General features: G+C 38.9%; 2 protein-coding genes across 5 annotated transcripts in view; one reads left to right on the top strand and one right to left on the bottom strand.

Moving 5' to 3' along the window:
• The first annotated feature begins 636 nt into the window (after positions 1 to 636).
• Positions 637 to 11371, top strand: ELMOD2 (ELMO domain containing 2). Of its 2 annotated transcripts, XM_071753775.1 has the most exons (10): positions 680 to 771; positions 817 to 865; positions 1065 to 1212; positions 2048 to 2076; positions 3013 to 3107; positions 3949 to 4078; positions 4883 to 5016; positions 5925 to 5993; positions 7310 to 7443; positions 7775 to 11371. In XM_071753775.1, exons 3-10 carry the CDS (start codon positions 1068 to 1070, stop codon positions 7930 to 7932), a joined length of 894 nt encoding a protein of 297 aa, XP_071609876.1. In that variant the 5' UTR covers positions 680 to 771; positions 817 to 865; positions 1065 to 1067; the 3' UTR covers positions 7933 to 11371. The 2 variants fall into 2 exon arrangements, with proteins under 2 accessions (XP_071609875.1, XP_071609876.1); XM_071753774.1 differs by having other exon boundaries at positions 637 to 865.
• Positions 11372 to 15076: 3705 nt separating this feature from the next.
• The window catches only part of TBC1D9 (TBC1 domain family member 9), a 46997-nt gene continuing 44092 nt past the window's right edge, over positions 15077 to 17981 (bottom strand). For 2 of the 3 annotated variants that reach the window (XM_071753768.1, XM_071753767.1), the window contains one exon: positions 15077 to 17359. In XM_071753768.1, the coding sequence (XP_071609869.1) occupies positions 16646 to 17359 (714 nt within the window). In that variant the 3' untranslated portion in view covers positions 15077 to 16645. The remainder of the gene's footprint in view (positions 17360 to 17981) is intronic. The other variant, XM_071753769.1, reaches the window with a different exon arrangement.

Below are 17981 nucleotides of genomic sequence, written 5' to 3'. Positions count from 1 at the left end.
TGCAAATCTTCAAGCACAGCTTTGTAAACACTCAAAAAAGAACATGGGATCCTAAACGATACTTTTTAAGGCAACACAAATTAGTTGATGGCATTAACCAGCGAGGCCGTACACTTATTTTGGGCCGAAGTACGAGCTAGGCTGCTGCCGCCTGTTCCCTGGGTCAGCCCTGAAATGAGGGTACAATGGGCTGCAGGGTGTAATTTAAGGAATCTGTGCCTGTGGGCAGATTTAAGGAATCTGCCACCGGGCTGGTAGCCAAACCTCCGGGCTCCCGGTGCTTCCCCCCAGCCAGGCTGCCGGCTCCCACAGGGCACAAGCCAGCCCGGGGCTCCCTGCTCTCCCATCACCTTTAAACCACAGCCAAGCGGCTACACCCGCCATCAGTCTCCCTCCCGGGATTCCCTCCGGGACAGCCGGCAACACCCTGACAGCCTCAGGAGCCGGAGTGCTCCTCAGCCCCGGGGAGGAGGCAGCGGGCAAGAGGAGACCGCAGCAGGGTGAGGGAGCGGAGCCCATGGCAGCGCTCCAAGGAGGGAGCACAGCACTCCCCTTCATGCCACGCTACCGCCTGCAGCCACCGGGAAGAAGGAAGAGGCACCTTCCTCCTAACCTGCCCTTCCGTCCCGTTCCTCGATCACTTCCAGGTCGGGGGGAAGGCGGGAAGAGGCTTCCGGCGGGAAGATGCGGGGGGTAGCGAGGCGCCTCTAGGTCGCCGCCACGGTGGGAGCGGGAAGACCGCGCTCGGGGTGCCGGGGGTGCCCTCCGCCCCTCAACGCGGGGCTGTCCCGGGGCTGCCGGGGGTGCCCTCCGCCCTCACCGCGGGGCCGTCCCGGGGCTGCCCTCCACCCTCGCCCGCTGACGGGTACCGGCTCCTGAGGGGATCCGGGTTGTGTGGGGGCGGGTGGGGATGGCGCTGAGGCGGGGGAAGGGGTGGATCTGCCTTATCCCTCACACCCAGAGAAGGGAGGTGGCGGTACCGAGGCGGTGAGGCTGGGTAGGGAGGGTGCCGCCGTGGCCCTCCTGCTAACGCGGGTGTTTTTTTTGTTTGTTTCCTGAAGCAGAAGATGTTGGTTTACTTCTGGGGGTTCCTCTACAGGAACTACCTGCGGTTTTGGCTGAAGTGGATCGTGAGGCTGCTGACTCGGAAATGCGAGTTGCAGCGTCTCATCGATGGCTCGAAGGCGGGGGCACAGCGGACCCTCAGCATCGGTAATTGTGGAGGAGGTGAAAGCCAGGGGTGGCCGAGGTCTGGAGAAAGCGTGGGGAAAACCAACCCCTGGGAAACGGTCCCTGGCACCAGTGCAGACTACGTGGTTTCCCTGTTCTCTGCTTCCTGGGGTGTGCTGTCAGAATCCCAGATTCCTTGCCGTGCCTGCCTGTGCCACGGTTTGGGAACACGGGGGGAGTGGATCAAGGGTTGGACTGGATGCTCCCAGAGGTCTTTTCCAACCTGGCTGATTTTAAGACTGTGAAGGAGGTCGCTATAGTTAGCTTCAAAAATCAATCTTAAATTTGGCCCCACAGCCTTCCCATCACTTTGTGTATATTTTTACCTGTTACTAAAAAAAACCCCAACACCACACAGAACAAATATAAATGCATTTTCTTTAGGGAAGGAGGTAAGGTGATTAAATGCACAGTTCTGCTTTATGCAGAATTTTGGTCTAAAATACTGACTTAGGCTACTTCAGTTTTTCCCATTTTAACAATAGCTCAAAGAACTGACTTCCCTATATTTGGGTAACACATTGTTAGAACTGAAAAATATCAAGAGCAGTTTTTGTCTCTGCACCTTTTCAAATTTGTCTTTGTACATGTAATTGATGTTTAAAAAGTATTTTCAGCATTGTATTCAAGTATTATCTAAATGAAAACCTTCGGTTACCTGATAACTGGTAATTTTAAGATAGAGTAATTTTTGATGAATCACATGTATAAAAGGGATGCAAAATTTTATAATACATGCCACAAGAACACCTGTTGTCAGTTATTTGAAACAATTCAGCTAAATTGGACTGTGACATTTACTGTTTTTATATTGCAGAATATTCACTGGAATCATCAAAGAATAAGGTAAAAGACACAAGACACCAAACTGTTATAAAACCTCCTTTCAGAGCCCGATCTCAGAAAAGAACTTGTGGATTTATTTTGAGAGAGGAAGAAAGTAGAGGAATCAATGGCAGAGAGGAGACACTGTGGGAGAGACAGCATTGTGGGTTCTGTACAGTAGGTTTAGTGAAGATTTCTAAAAAATAACCCTGTGTTCTTCAAATCTCTGAAAGATTACCTGCTCTTCAGCAGCAAGTCAGCTGAGCCATTACACAGAGGTTCTGTTCTTGGAGAGGGTCACTTCAACCTGTCACAACTATCAGGTTTTTTTAGAAACAAGCAGTGATTAATGATGCTGATAAAACAATTCAATGCCATGTATATGTGTCTTCAGTTGTTGAAAAAAAAAAGTAATTTGAGTTTGCAGGTGGACATTTAACTGAAAAGCTCATTCCAAGTGTTCTGTAGCAGCTAGACATAAATTAACTCTTTAAACCTTCACATTTATCTATTTTGAACAAAACTTTTCTTCTTCAGATAGTGGGGTTTGCTTTGTGTTCATTTCAGCCCAGCATTGAAACCTTAACATAATTAGTTCACTCTCTCTTGATTCTCGAGGATTATTTCCTCACTTTTGCTCCTGGATAGCTGTGTTTGTTTCTACTGGATCAGGAAGAACATGTTTCAATCTAGTGTTTTAAAGCAAAGGGGAACCTAGATAAAGCAACTCCTCTGTAAACACTGCAGTCTGAAAAAGTTACAAAGTATGCTTTTATGTAATTATTTCAGATCTTTTACTTGTAATTTTAGCCCACATATTGTAAACATTTACAATAAATTGACAGTTCTTTTATAGAAAAGAATACATGTGTGGCAGGTATAAAAAGGCTGAGAAAGAGGAATAGAGGAAATATTTCTACATTTCTCATAACATCTTCTTCTGTGTTAACTTCCTAGGTTTTAAGAAATGCTGTACAAGCTGAGGAAGCTGAAGTGGAGAAGTGTGTCAGAGATATAATGCAAGAAAAGAAAATTGAACAGAAGGATACAAGGTATGTTTGGAACCTGAACATAAGTTCTTCATAGCAGGTAATTCTGACTTTTTGGCACTTTCTTGCAGTAACTTAGTCTGATACAATATATAGGCCATTCAGCACTAATCTTTAAATGGAAATTAGAATGTAAGGTATGGTTATGTCTTCTTCAATTCTAGAAAATAATTTGCAGTTTTAATTGGCATGAATTTGGGATAACTGCATTTCTAGCTTGCAGGTCCCTTTTACTTCCTATTTCTAAGTAGTGTGATTGTCACATAGATTGATCACAGAAGCTATATAATTGCTTAGGTAAATTTACAAGAGTATAGTGATGCAGATGAATGCAAACATTAAAGAGGCAGAAGTAATTCTGAGGGATTGATATAAAAAGCTGAATAGTCAAAATTTTAAACCTCAATGAAAGACTGCTTTGAACCTTTAAGTATTTGTGAACCTTTAAGTATTTAGAGGTTGAACCTTTAAGTATTTTGTGTATTGTTTCAATTTAAAAAATGTTCAGGGGTAGGTGAAGGTATGGGTCAGGATGGTGCATGGAGTGCTCCTGTGTCATCACAGATTTTAGTGATTTAATTCCATGATGTAAATGAATAGGGCCTGACTGTGCAGCAATTGCACAGAAATTGGCTGGAGTTTTTGCTTCAAGTAGAATCAACAGCCATGTAACAGTATAATTAATCAATATGCTCCAGTTTGAAAGATGAACATAAAGCACTTCCTAATTCTAGTGTTGATGTTGTGTTAATGTAGGAAAGATCTTATCTGGTAGTTGAAGCAAGAATTTATGGCTCAATATGCCTCTTAATAGCTTCTATCTGGTGTTCTGTTATTATTTCAGGTTTAAGATAGACCTGCATATATCCTTACTGCAGATATCAGGTTATAAAAGACTTTACTTGAATGTGGAAAACCTGAGGAAGGTCCCATATGATTCGGAGAACGAAGAACATGAGGAACAGTTAATTGAGGTGAAATTAATCTTTTAAATACAAAAGCAGTTTGAGTTTTTTCCTCTCCAAGTCCAACAGCTTGAACCAGTTTATTGGTAGTATTCCTACCAGCTGGCCTATTTAAAGCTCTTTCCTACTTCCTAGCTGCTAAGCCTTTATAGAAGTGACACATTAAAAATGATACTTAACCTTATGCACGTGCCTAGCTTTGTAAACCAATAATTACTACATAAAATAGACAAAATTACTACTGCATCCCAGTCAGTGTCAGGGGATCTATCCTGGAATGATAGTGCTGGAAGATAAAAACTATTGGTAATATATTTTAAACAACAATAAATAATAGCAAGCAAATAATATAATAATGCTTGAGGCTTTTCTTGTATAGCTCCAACTGTGCAAATATATTAGCATGTAATTTTTGTAGCTTTTCATAACTATTTCAACCCTCTGCCTGTGTCCTGACATTGAGGTGTTAAGTAAACATTCACTGGGAATTTGTGTTTTGGTTTATAGCCTTCCTATGAGAAAATGATACAAATTAATTTCTGAAGTGAAACAAGTGTTTGTTTCTTTGGTATTTATACAGTGGCTGTGGCTCTGAAGGGCAATGGTTACATTTATTAAATGCAATAATTTTCATAATTGCTGAAAGAAACCATTGTAGTACAACACCAAATTGCCACTAGCAGAAAAGAACAGCATGCAGATTGTATCCTGCTCCTTGGTGGAAGGTTTCTAATGTGCAGGAGTGAGTGTTCTGAATTATGGGGCTTGGAATACTTCAGCACCTGTGTGTAACGTGGACTCGTGTTTGTGCAGCTCTGGAATTTGCTGATGCCTCATGAGAATCTGAGGGCCAGAATCACAAAGCAGTGGTGTGACATTGGCTTCCAAGGTGATGATCCCAAAACAGACTTCAGAGGAATGGGCCTGCTGGGCTTAGTCAACCTGGTGTAAGTGAAAATAAATATTTAATTTCCCTTGCAACTCTTTTTTTATATTTGTGTTCTCCAGTTGGTGCTATTTCTAATAAAGACAGAATAGAAGCAAATAGAAATGGTGGCTTCTGCACAGTGAAAACCAGGATTTTCTGCTTAAGTCAGCATTTCTAGTGGCTGCACATCCATAAATGTGTGATTGGGTAGAGGCTAACAAGAAAGAGGAGGAAGAGAAAGTTGTCCAAGACACCTTATTGAAGACAGTGCTACTTGGGAAGGAAAAAAGTGAGAATCTCTTTAAGAGGCTGTGCTTCTGTCATCTGATAGAGCACGGTAAGGAATTGGGCATTTTGTCCTAAAGGACAACAGGAAAAGGGAACAAGCACCTCAGATAAATAGTTTTGGATTTTCACTCTGTGAGAAACAAAACAAACACAACAACAACAAAAAAAATTAAACACACAATGCTCTGAGTGTTCATTTCAGTTTTTCCAGCCTAGTTTAAATAGCAAATATATTACAAAGAGATTTTGGCTAGCTTTGTTTTAAGAATTATGGTGATGAAAAAGATAGATGTGATGGGTTATAACTTATAAAGTAATTCATCCAAAGCTTTTAAAATTTCTGAATTAGCTACTGTGATGAAAAATAAACAAGCTTGCTAACTTTGCCAAGCTAATTTTGTGGACTTGGGTGAATTTTATGTAATTATGACAATGTGGTTTGGTTTTTTCTTTCTGCATTAGTTCATGCTAAACAGAGTTTAATTTGCCACCTTTTCCTTAGTTTGCATTTTGTGGTGTTTTTCAGTCCAGAGTAGTGTTCAGCTTTAGTTTAAAGCTGAATGATTTGATGTTGAGCACATTAATATATTTTTAGATGCATTCCAAAAACTAATTGAAGATCCTGTTTTACACTGGCAGGTATTTCAGCAAGCACTACACCCATGAAGCTCGACAGATCCTCTCTCGTTCCAATCACCCAAAGCTGGGGTAAGTCACTAGATGACTTTTTCTGGAATGTTCTGTGTGAGAGCTCATGAGAAGACTGCCCAGTGTGTGTCCTGAAAATAAAGAGGCAAATACTTGGCTTTTTTCCCATTAAAGGAGGAAAGAATGGCCAAAGGTGGAAGGCGGGAGAAACCAAACACAGAAATCAGTTCCAGGCTGGGAACTACGTGCAGGGTTTGCTTTGGTGGTGTTTTGGTTTGGTTTTTTGGTTTTGGTTTTTTTGGCTCCAGAATAGACTTTGGACAAAAATGTCCCATCTCAATACAGCCTAATGGAGGCATTTGCCATGCTATTGTATAAGAAGCAAGATTTTTAAAATATTTTTTTAATAATTAAAAAATATTTTTAATAATTTTTAATATTTTTTAATATTTTAAACATTTTTAATAAGTTTTAATTTTTTAATTTTTTTAAATAAGTTTTAATTTTTTAATTTTTTTAAATAAGTTTTAATTTTTTAATTTTTTTAAATAAGTTTTAGTTTTTTAATTTTTTTAAATAAGTTTTAGTTTTTTAATTTTTTTAAATAAGTTTTAGTTTTTTAATTTTTTTAAATAAGTTAGTTTTTTAATTTTTTTAAATAAGTTTTAGTTTTTTAATTTTTTTAAATAAGTTTTTAAAGTTTTTAAAGTTTTTAAAGTTTTTAAAGTTTTTAAAGTTTTTAAAGTTTTTAAAGTTTTTAAAGTTTTTAAAGTTTTTAAAGTTTTTAAAGTTTTTAAAGTTTTTAAAGTTTTTAAAGTTTTTAAAGTTTTTTAAATAATGCTTAATAATGCTTAATAATGCTTAATAATGCTTAATAATGCTTAATAATGCTTAATAATGCTTAATAATGCTTAATAATGCTTAATAATGCTTAATAATGCTTAATAATGCTTAATTTTTAGTTTTTAATACTTTTAATACTTTTAATACTTTTAATACTTTTAATACTTTTAATACTTTTAATACTTTTAATACTTTTAATACTTTTAATACTTTTAAATGTTTTTCAATATTTAAAAAAAAATTAAATATTTTTTAATATTTTAAAATAATTTTAAATATTTTTAAAGTAATTTTTAAATAATTTAAAATAATTTTACAATAAATTTTTAATTTTTAATACTTTTAAAAATACTTTTTTAATAATTTTAACACGCACCAGAGAATGGGAAGAGTGAGCTGTAGCCTGGAGTCTGCTCATCGAGTATCAGAGGCAAAAAATGACTCCCCCAGCTACCCTAATGCAGAAGGTTTCAGGGAAGCTTTGGAGTTCTTTGATTCATAAGGCAAAACATGACCTATGACTGGTGTTGCAGGTATTCTTATGCAATAGTTGGAATCAACCTGACAGAAATGGCCTACAGCTTACTCAAGAATGGTGCTTTAAAGCCTCATCTGTACAACATGGTCTCTGGATTGCCACAGATGGAGCACTTCCATCAGTTTTACTGTGAGTATTTGTAGCTTCTTCACTACAGACAACCTAGGGGAGGCCAACAAAGCAGAATTCAGGGTTTTTGAACTGTTTCCACTCTTCCCTCATTAGCCAGAACAAGCTGTTTTATCTTCTGGAGTAGGTATTGTACATTTCTGTAGCAAAATATTTAAGTATTAGGTGCATTTTCATTTAAGCAGTAAATTTTTGTCCAAAAGCTTAATGTTGACCAGGATGGATGCTCCCTGTTTTATGAGACTGCATAAAGTCTAAGGGATCATTCCAGTCACAAGGCAAAAAATTGTGGGGGTAATTTTTGCAAATCTATATTTTATTTTATTCACAGGTTATCTGGTTTATGAGTTTGACAAGTTCTGGTTTGAAGAAGAACCAGAAAGCATTATGCACTTCAACCATTACAGAGAGAAATTCCATGAAAAAATTAAGGGACTCCTACTGGATCATGATGTGGTACTAACCTTACAAAATACAAAGAAACCTTAACTCCTCTGCAGTCCATGAGATTCTGCAATTCTGCACTTAGATGGGAGTTCTAATGCTTCACCAGAAACTGTTTAACAATAGAACTTTTTGGTTTTTTTCTAATTAAAAAAGAAATAATCAAAATTCAGTTACGAAAGCTTGGACAATCAACCTCTGTTTACAGGTCTTTATATGCTATTCTCCAAAGGACAGCTTTTTTAAAAAAAAACAACATGAAAGCCAACAAAACCCAAAACTCTCAAGAGCCTCTGGATCATTTGCTTTCATAATTTCTTTTGTGCTTCTTGGTGCAGGAACATTAAGCAGGTATTTGTGCTGCATTGTGTTTTCCTTTAATAGGTCTGACTGTTAATGGTTCTAAAAAATATTTTAGTTGCAGCTTGATTTGAGGCTTTTTGCATTCTTGTTCTGAACATCTAGTTGGTCACTCAATGTTAAATTTCTCTGTAGTGAAGAGTTCCAGTAAAAGGATTTATCAGTCACTTTTGATTTTGGAGAAGAGGCTTAATCATCCAGTGTTACTGATGTTACTTACTAGAAATTAATCCTGGCTAGGGAAGTGTTTTTGTCTGTGAATTTGTACTGGCAAATTCCTGTGCTTAGGAAAAAAGCTTAATTTTCAAACTAAGAAAAAGAACCACAAATTATCAGTGTGAGGATCAGATCCTCAGACTAAAGATACTCCTCCTAAAAATATTTCTACTGTAAAAAAATGCATTTCTTCCTAATCTGACTTCATACTTGTTGTCAGCCCTTTTGGCAGCTAATAGGGTATTCTCAGTGGGAAGTAAAAGAGATTTAGTTTAGCCCTTTTGTGAAGTCCACTCATTAAAAACCTTTGTTGCACCTGCAGTCCCTTACTTGTGAAAATAAATTCACACTGGAGTTTGACTCTCTAACAGACACATTTTCCACAGAAGGGATGCAGCTGCAACATGGTCCTTAATCTTTGCATCCTCAGACAATCTAGTCAATAGGACTTCATATCTATAGTGACTAATTATTGCTTATAAAGCAACTTACAACAGATTTGGTATGACCACCACTTAATTTTCTAAAACCTACTATTAAATAAGTGCCTTCTGCTTTATTCAATCACTGTTTTATTTTGATTCTGTAACAGATCATAGCCTTAGAAGCTTTTGAGTTCTTTGGGAAAGACTCTTTCAGTATATACCTAAACAGCACACAGTAGCACAGAATTTGTATGCTAATAGAAGCTTTCAAGCCTCTTTTTTATTTTTCTTTAAATCATCTCAGGTGACTTAGTTAACCTTTAGTCAATGACTGATTCCTGAAGAATGCAACTTTTGAACAGCAGAAGAAAAAAAAGAAAAACCTTGGTTTGTAATAAGTGGCTACACTACATCAGTATTAAATCTATTCTTATAACATATAACACTAAATCTTCTTGGAGATGAGCAATACCCAGCTGGACCTGGTCCTAAGGAGCCTGCTTTAGGCAGGAGGTTGGGCTGGGTTATCTCCAGAGGTGCCTTACCACCTCAGTAATTCTGTGAGTCTGTATTGTGTAACTTGTGACTTCTTGCACTGCATCCACCCAATCACTCTTGATGCTGCTGATCTCTGATTTGTGGGGAAGCTCCTGATCAGGGCAGGCAGGAGGTAATGCAGTTCCTTTTTATATTTATGATACCTTAGTTATAGGTGAGAGTTAAGCTACTTGAAAGTTTAACATGTGCAGGGTGGAGAAGGGTTCATCTCATCTGTGTTGGGTTGATGCTATTCTACTGAAAAAAAAATTAGTGTGAAGGTGCTTGTAAGGAGAAGCAGCACTTAGGGAGAGTATTTATGGTTATGCCATGGCTTTTTTTAAAACTTAGCAGCTAAACTGACTGGATTAGATACAAAACTGACACAGAAGGCTTAGTGCCTGCTACTCCCAGGCACAGGGGTCCTGTAATTCTCACCACTGAAAAAGCCAAGATCCCGTGGAGAGTGTTCTGGGATACAGGTCCTGTGGTGGAGCTCTGTTTCTCATATTCTTGTAGATACTCTTCTAGACATTCCTAAAGTCTGAGGAAGGAAGTGAAAAGTGGGCTCTTTCCCAGTGGCTGAAATGTTAGTTGTCTGCTACTTTCTCATTCCAGCTTTCATCATATTTGTCTTCATTAATAATTGTTGCTATTGCTTGGAGATCTCATGCGAGCAACATGAGACTCATTTCTTGAAATTCAGTGACCCCAATATGTTTAGCAAAAATAATCTACAGCCTGCTCTTTCCAGTTTCCTTGAAACTTTCACTCAGCACCTTATTCACCAGGAGACTCACAGAGTGCTGAGACTTTTAAAGCCCAGCCATCAAATTTCAGATTTGCTTTCATGCACCTAAAACATTTTAGTGCAGAATATACATTGACCCCATTGGTGAGGTGCATCTTCATAAGCTTGTTTAAAAAAAAAAAAAAGTAAACCCAACCATCATCAGATGAGTAAGATATATGGGGAAACATTAATTTGCATGTAGTAATTAAGTTCAATGTCTATGTTAGGCTCCACTACACCTTTCCAGTTAGAAATTGTGTGTAAGTTTGTACTATTAAGTAGCCCAATCCTTCCATCTAGGAGTCACTGACTATATGTAGGTTAGTGTGTCCATTTTGCAGCAGTGGTAGGCTAATTGTATTATGGTGGTAGCTAGAAAATATATGGAAAAAGGTAAAACTGTGCTTAGGGAAAGGAAAAACAGTGTTTTAGTACTCAGCAGTACTTTATACTATCTCTGTTGTATGGTGATAACTGTAAGATTAAGGAAGATTCAAAATTAAGGCAGCCACTTTTCTGCAAGTTGATATAATCAATTTGTTTATTGTCAGAATTTGTTGTACATGGTTTAATCTAAGAGTCTTACAACCTTGGTAAATTCTCATTATTTATTAACTGTCATGTTCTAAAATACATATTATCTTATTAGAATTTGCAAGCACCAATAATTTTCTAACTTGCTGCCTCTTCAGAATATTCACTGTGTGAAAGCTTATATGCAATAGTAATTCCAGCAAAAAAATATACTGCAGACAACAAGGTGGTTCTCTAAATTTGTTGTTGTTCCTGTAGCAACTGTTCAACCAACTACCTCCACTTCTGTTGTTTAGTGTATTCTTGAAACATTGTGCCCCTCCTGGACAAATTAATCTGAAGATAAGGAAAGACTGACATAAAGAAAAGTAAAATCTAGTCACTCAATCAGTAAACACATTGCTTCCTAAGTAACTGACTCAACTGGAAAGCAATTTGAAGACAGTGCTACTTGGGAAGAAAGAAAGTGAGAATGTTTTTAAGTGGCTGTGCTTCTGTCATCTGATAGAGCAGGGTAAGGAATTGGGCATTTTGTCCTAAAGGACAACAGGAAAAGGGAACAAGCACCTCAGATAAATAGTTTTGGATTTTCACTCTGTGAGAAACAAAACAAACACAACAACAACAACAACAACAAAAAAAATTAAACACACAATGCTCTGAGTGTTCATTTCAGTTTTTCCAGCCTAGTTTAAATAGCAAATATATTACAAAGAGATTTTGGCTAGCTTTGTTTTAAGAATTATGGTGATGAAAAAGTTTGTATTTAGTTAGGTGGGAGTTGAGCTGTCAGTATTCTTGAAAATAATGCTAGTGAACATGTGGTGAAGATGTAACCTGTTGTTTCTTTCTGTCATATTTGTTTTGTGTTGCTGTAGTACAATGGTGTTCACTCTTTGGACAGATATTTCTTGTGCCAATCTCTCTCTATTGCCTTTCTCTAAGGAAGAGGAAAAAAACAGCCCAAGACAATTTGTGAGCAGTTTCTTCTCATCACACTGTTCTTATACAGGTGCATACTCACAGAAATTTCTGTTTACCACACCATAAAAGCAATAATGTAAACTGTGATGTCTGTGTAATAGAAAGAGATGTTTACAGTGGTAGCAAATAAAGAACAAGTTATTCCAAAATACTGTCAAGATTGAGTGTTATGTAGCAGTTTCCACTTAGCCATCCTCTCTGTTCATGCACAGGTACTGTCATGTGAGAAAAAGCTTTATCCTAACTTCCTTTTCTTCACTTTTTCTTCTTTTTTTTTTTTTTTTTTTCCCTCTAGCCCCTTGTTTAGAGGACCTTATGGTTTTTATACTGGGTTTGTCTTTGTGCCTAGGAAATGCAATACAAAGAAATATTGCTGCAGCACAAGGTGTTGAAGTGGTAGGCAGCAGAGCATCTGGGTGGATGAAGCTAAACTGAACACAGTAACAGCAGGAATAAAGGCTGAGCTGGCTCACATACCTATTCCAGTTTTAAAGAGATACCTGCAGCTGCATTCTCTGAAGAGATTCATGCTCTCACAGCACCAGGTGTTGATGTCAGGGTCCAAAGGAGGACCCTGGAACCTCATTTAGCTAAGCCCAAGGCCAGGACACAAGGGCACACTGCACCACGTGCTGAGCTCACCTACCAACCCCTATGCTCTCCTGCACTGTTATCTCCTTTTTTTCTTTAGTCTAAGCTGGCTAGTTGTTTTTATTACAAAAATGTATACAACAGCATCAAGTATTATTTTCATACAGTTAACATTTCATTTCTGATACAAGGCATCTCCTAGCTACAGCATTCCTCATTATTAATCACCTACTAAGACAGGGAACAGATGAGAGATTCCTGCTAAACCACTCACAGGGATGTCAGAAGCTTGGAGAGTAACAGCAGTGAAGCTCATCAATGTGCACACCACCCAAACTGGTGGGGACTGGGCAGGCAGTGTTCCCTAGCTGGGGTACACTGGTGTGGCCACAGGTGCAGCCTCATGCTCCAGCTTCCTGCTGTTGCTCTGAGTATCCCCATGGAATCCAAACTATTCCCAGCAGTCTCTTGCTGGTTTCTACACTACTGCTGAGAGGCTCAATCATAGCAGTTTTAAAATGCTGCTGCAGGAATACAGATAAATAACTGAGACCATGTGAGAGGAGGGATCCAGAAGCTCAGAGAACACCCAGCTGAGGAGTCAGAGCCAGCTGCTGCATGGCTTTCCCATCTCAAGCCCCATCTCTCTGCTTGGCCAACTCCTTTATTCTTTTTCATGCCACGAAAAAGATGCCATGCCAGCCTCTGCCATCTTAATTTAGGACACAACACCTGACATACCACGAGTACTACAGCAGAAGCTCCAGCATAGCTGTACAAGAACCCCAGGGTGCTCTTCATGATGGTTTTGATACCAAATTTTCAGTCAGTTTAATACACCCCATAATGAGCTGCCTGCTTGCATCAAACTAAAGTAACACAAACATTCACATGGTTCAAACACAGCCCTCAGCTCCAACACCTCAAACTTAGGAGCTGTAAGATGCTACAATGGAAGGAGGAAGCACTATCAAACTTTCATATGTTATTAGCATCTAAGTTCAAAGACAGATTGGAAGAAAAGTGGAGGAAGTTTACAGCATTTTTTTTCCCTTCTAAATAGAGGAAGCTCTATAAAATAAACTCCCACTACTCCATCAGCAGCACCCAGTTGCCACCAGGCTCCTCCCAAGCTAGAAAAGCAGCACATTTCAGTGTCCAGTCACAAATTTCAGCTCTAAAGAGAAAAAACATCTTTTTTTCCCCTCCCTTGGCTCTGGGACTAACAGCCCTAACAAAACCACAGTTCCCAGCTGAAAGAGCCATAACCTCAAAGCATACAAAGCACAATACACAAGCACTTCTAAAGCCAGACCAACCCCCTTGCCCAGCATTCCTGTAACATGGACAGATAAAAACTTTAGGAATGTTCACTCACGTTTTCTCCAAGGTTTCCCCTCACTGCATGCTGCCCAGTTGAACTCCTCCACAGCTTTCCTCTCAGCTCCCCTCCAGCTGCTAAAGAAGAAGTTACAGCAGATCTTGGCACCATAAATAAGCAACTGCCAGGTGGCCACTGGGTCTGGTGAGCAGCTCCACCCCCAAAAATCGGGGAAAATTCAGATCACCTGGCTGCTATTTATAGCAAAGCCCTTGTTAAGGATGACCTGAGTTAGGCTTTGGTGTTTTACTGACATGATTAGGGAGGTAAGGAAGGCTACCAGAGCAAAACAAAAATAAATTGCCTTGTAAAATGGCTCCTGTTACACAACAGAACCACTTGTGGTTGCCCCTTACTGTTCCAGGAGTTTTAAGAGCAAATTTCCATGCTGCCTTGTAACCCCACTCTTGTACTGGGGTGGGATGTGGAGCAAAGCTTTTAGGATAAAGAGATGATTTTTGCCCATCTCTGGGGCGTGTATGGAAGATTCATGATAGGCTTAAATTCACTTTACTGTGCCAAAGATTTAAAAGAGAAATATTTTAGGGATCTGCAAACTTAAAAAAGGTCAGGGATGTTACTTAGGGATGTTACCCCTAACAGCTGAAGACTTCTGTGCCCACTTACTCAGCTGCCAGACATTACAATTAAAGCACTGTGCTCTTCTGGCCTTGGCAGCTGAGGTTCAAATGAAGTCATATTCTTGAAAATAGTGATTACAGCTTCAGTTGAGTTGTGTTATTTGATACAGATGCAAACCAATCTGCATAGTCTCACATGCAGAAAGGCTATATTGCTTTTTCATGCTGTTTTATGTAGTCTTCATATGGCTTAAACCATGAAGGAGACAACTCTCTTGCAAGCAAAACAAAAGGGAAGTCACTCAGACAAGGGGTATGTGAGTAGTGCTGAGAAATTACCAGCTGTATTTTGAAAATTATTTTATATACATGCAAACAGATGGTAAATTTCAAAAATACAGTTCACTTCATAGAGCTGCTTCTGTCACTGCCAGTTTTGGGGCTGACATCTCAGCTTACCAGTACCCTGTAAAAATGCTCTAATATTTAAAGCCTTGAAAGAGTGCTTAGAGAGATAGAGTAAAGCACAGCTGGGTCATAAAGTATCTGTGGGGCTTAAAAAGTTGTAAAAACTGTTGTCACCAAAGGTGAGCATAGGAGGGAAACCTGTTTAATGAAACTGGAGAGTGAGAGAGGAGCTTGCACGGGCTGCTTGCTGCAGATGGAAATACAGAGATTGAGTGCTGAACAAAAAAAAAGGCATGGAAACAACAAATGGTTTGGGTCTGAAACCTGGTGCTGAAGATCCAAAGTCATTTGTCTGTGTAATAAAAATACAATCACCTCCTTTTCCCTCTAGCATGACTTTAATAGTGTAAAAATCTGTGCAGAGTGTACTTTATTTGTTCCAATTACCTATTTGTGGTTAAAAACCACTTCATCTGACAGTTTAAAAGCATTCTTTTAAAACAAAATAATTGAACATAACTTCTGCTAAAAAATCTGCAAATTACATGGATGCAATATACAAGAGTATAAAAAAAAAAAGAACCCAAACAATATTCTACAGAAAATACTGACAAAACAACAAATAAAGATGAGGCAGGTAGGCATAATCCTGAACTGAGCAAGTATGAATTAAAAAAACAGCTAACAAAATTTTTAAAAATGCTGAATACCTGTATAAAAGAAGCAAGGATTCAAAGTGCAGGTGCTCCAGTTTTCATTTTAACATATTATTCAGTAAGTTGATACAGGATACTATGAATATTATTATATAAAGTGACAGTGTTCTCAGTAAGACTTACATATTCAGTTACATTATCCTGTAGATTCTTTTTTTTTTCATTACTGCTACTTTACACTGCTGTAAATGAAGACTCTTATGCAATACAGATTTTTATTTTCTTAATCTAACAAGGATATAGTAGGTTGGTGGTAAAGGTTAGTTTTAAGAGCTAAGCTATATATAAGCTGTATATCCAGCTTTAAAAGTGTATATATATATATATATATATATATATATTTAACTTTTAAAAACAGTTTTCAACTTTTAAAAAGAGGCTCTACCAATCTGTTCTGGGACCTGCATACACTGCTTTTGAAGCACACCAGGAAAATTCCAAGCAGGGACAAACAGGAGATCATTCCTTGGTGGCCACAGCTGGAATAGGGCTTTGCCTCTGCTGGGTTTGGGGCATCTGGAGGCCAGGGAAAGGCAACTGGGCTCTGCCTTCTGTGGGATCAGAAATCATCACATTTAACCACACTTGCCTGGTGTTCCAGCTAGGATTGGGATGGACTTGTCCCTTTTATTTGAATGTAAAGCTCCAGCAGAGGAGTGAGGGGCCAGGCAGGTGTCACCGAAGTTTTTCATGTATTAAAAAAAAAAAAAGAAAATTGAAACATAGGTTAAAATCCATTATCCTCTTTGGAGAAAAAAAAAAAAAAGTTATATGAAAAAAAATTATCCTTCAGGGATGTTGCCTGGAACTTATTTTCACTTGAGGTCCTATTCAGATTGACAGTGTCCCTTTTAAATTTTTGGTAATTCCTATTTTTTTGATTTGTTTCCCAAGAATCAAATCTATATGCCTATTTTAAAAATTCACATAAATATTGGCATGAAGTTTACATACAGAAATTAAAAACTAATCTTTACCATTTATATTGACAGCAAGGCTAATAATACACACACTTCACTGACAACTTTTACTTTTTTCCTGTATTTTGAATAAAATTCGCATTTGTGTAACATTTCCCACAGAAAGAGTGATTATACTTCAAGACAGTTAAGTTTGCACCCCAACATTTTCACATTAGTGAAAACAGTCATATTTTGAAAATACCAGGGCTTGTGCCAGGTACTAATAAATACAGAATAAATAAAAAAAAATAATAAAAGCCTCGACTGCCTTCATCCCGACATAGTAGAGATTTCATAGTCGCTGGCCGAGGTTATTGGTTTACCCATCATCCTTACATTTTTAGCATTAGTAATCCTAGCCATCATGGACACAGGCTTGTCAAAGTACTTAACCAGTGCTGGCTCAGTCAAAAGGGAGGCTAAAAATTGTTCAAAGGTGATGGCCCAGTCCCTGTCAATGCTGGTGCTCCTCCGGAGAGAAGCGCTGTGATTGCTGCGAACCAAAACGGTGTCTTCACCAATGTCCTCACAGTGCAGCTTCTCCTCCTCGTGTGAACCTGCACTGAGCACTGAGTAGGAGGACATGGAACTATCATCCTTCGTGTCATCATCAGAAATGAGCATGGCAGAACAGGCTCCGTTGTCCCTGGGAGATGAATCTTCCAGCTTGATGTTTTCCATCTGCATGCCCAGGGCGCTGTCGGGGCAAATTCCCTCCTCCTCGTTGGTGAGGAGGCTGCTTTGGAACTGCTTGTGCTGGCCAAGGGGGTACTGCTGGTGCTCCTTCTTCTGAAACAGCTCGCTCTGAATAGTTTTAGTGCTGCTCTCTGCCTCCTTTGTGGGCTGCACACTGAAGAGCTTCCCAACCTCCCCTATCTCCAAAAGCAAGCTGGTCACAGCGGCCGTGGCGTGGTACAGGTCTTGTTCGTTTGGGTCTTCACTGAACATGTTGTACATTGTCTTGCACAGCTCAATGAACTGTCCCTAAACACAGAGGGTGGAAAAATTGAGAGAGCAGGAAATAAATAAATCAGGCTAAGAACTACTGGCTCAGTTTTAAAAGTCCGGAATTGGAGGTATGACACAACAGTAATTAAACTGAAACTGGAAAGAATGGAGGTGCAGAATAGAAAGCATTTTCTGTGACTTGCAGCCCCTCTCAAAGCCACTTAGAATAAACCTCTGGATGTTTCTTCCAACACATAAATTTATTCCTCTGCAGCCACAAGAGGGCAACAGACCTTTTGATGGATTTTCTTGTAGGGATGATGCTAACAAGGGGTCTGGTGAAAAACGAAGAGACCTGAAGTGCATTCTTTTCACTGACAGTGGCACCTTATTTGGATGCAAGCCTTTTAGAATTCAAAACTCACAAATGAGACAGGTTTGCTTAGGGCTATCTTAAGTAAGAAGCACTGTTCTACAGGGAGTAAAATGTGTTCTGGAGGAAACAGCTGTCCCAGAGGATCTCCTCCTCCTCCTCAGCTGCTAATGGATCTGAGGGGAAGGAGACTGACAATATAAATTACAAAACATAAAATACTCCTTTCAGGTATTACGAGCTACCTGGTGACAGTCAGTGTCACATCAGCTTTTGTCTATAGGT

Source organism: Heliangelus exortis, chromosome 10, assembly GCF_036169615.1.
Source record: "Heliangelus exortis chromosome 10, bHelExo1.hap1, whole genome shotgun sequence".
Lineage (NCBI taxonomy): Eukaryota > Metazoa > Chordata > Aves > Apodiformes > Trochilidae > Heliangelus > Heliangelus exortis.
Note: the sequence above shows the minus strand (reverse complement) of the source record. Positions and strands in the feature narration are given on the sequence as shown.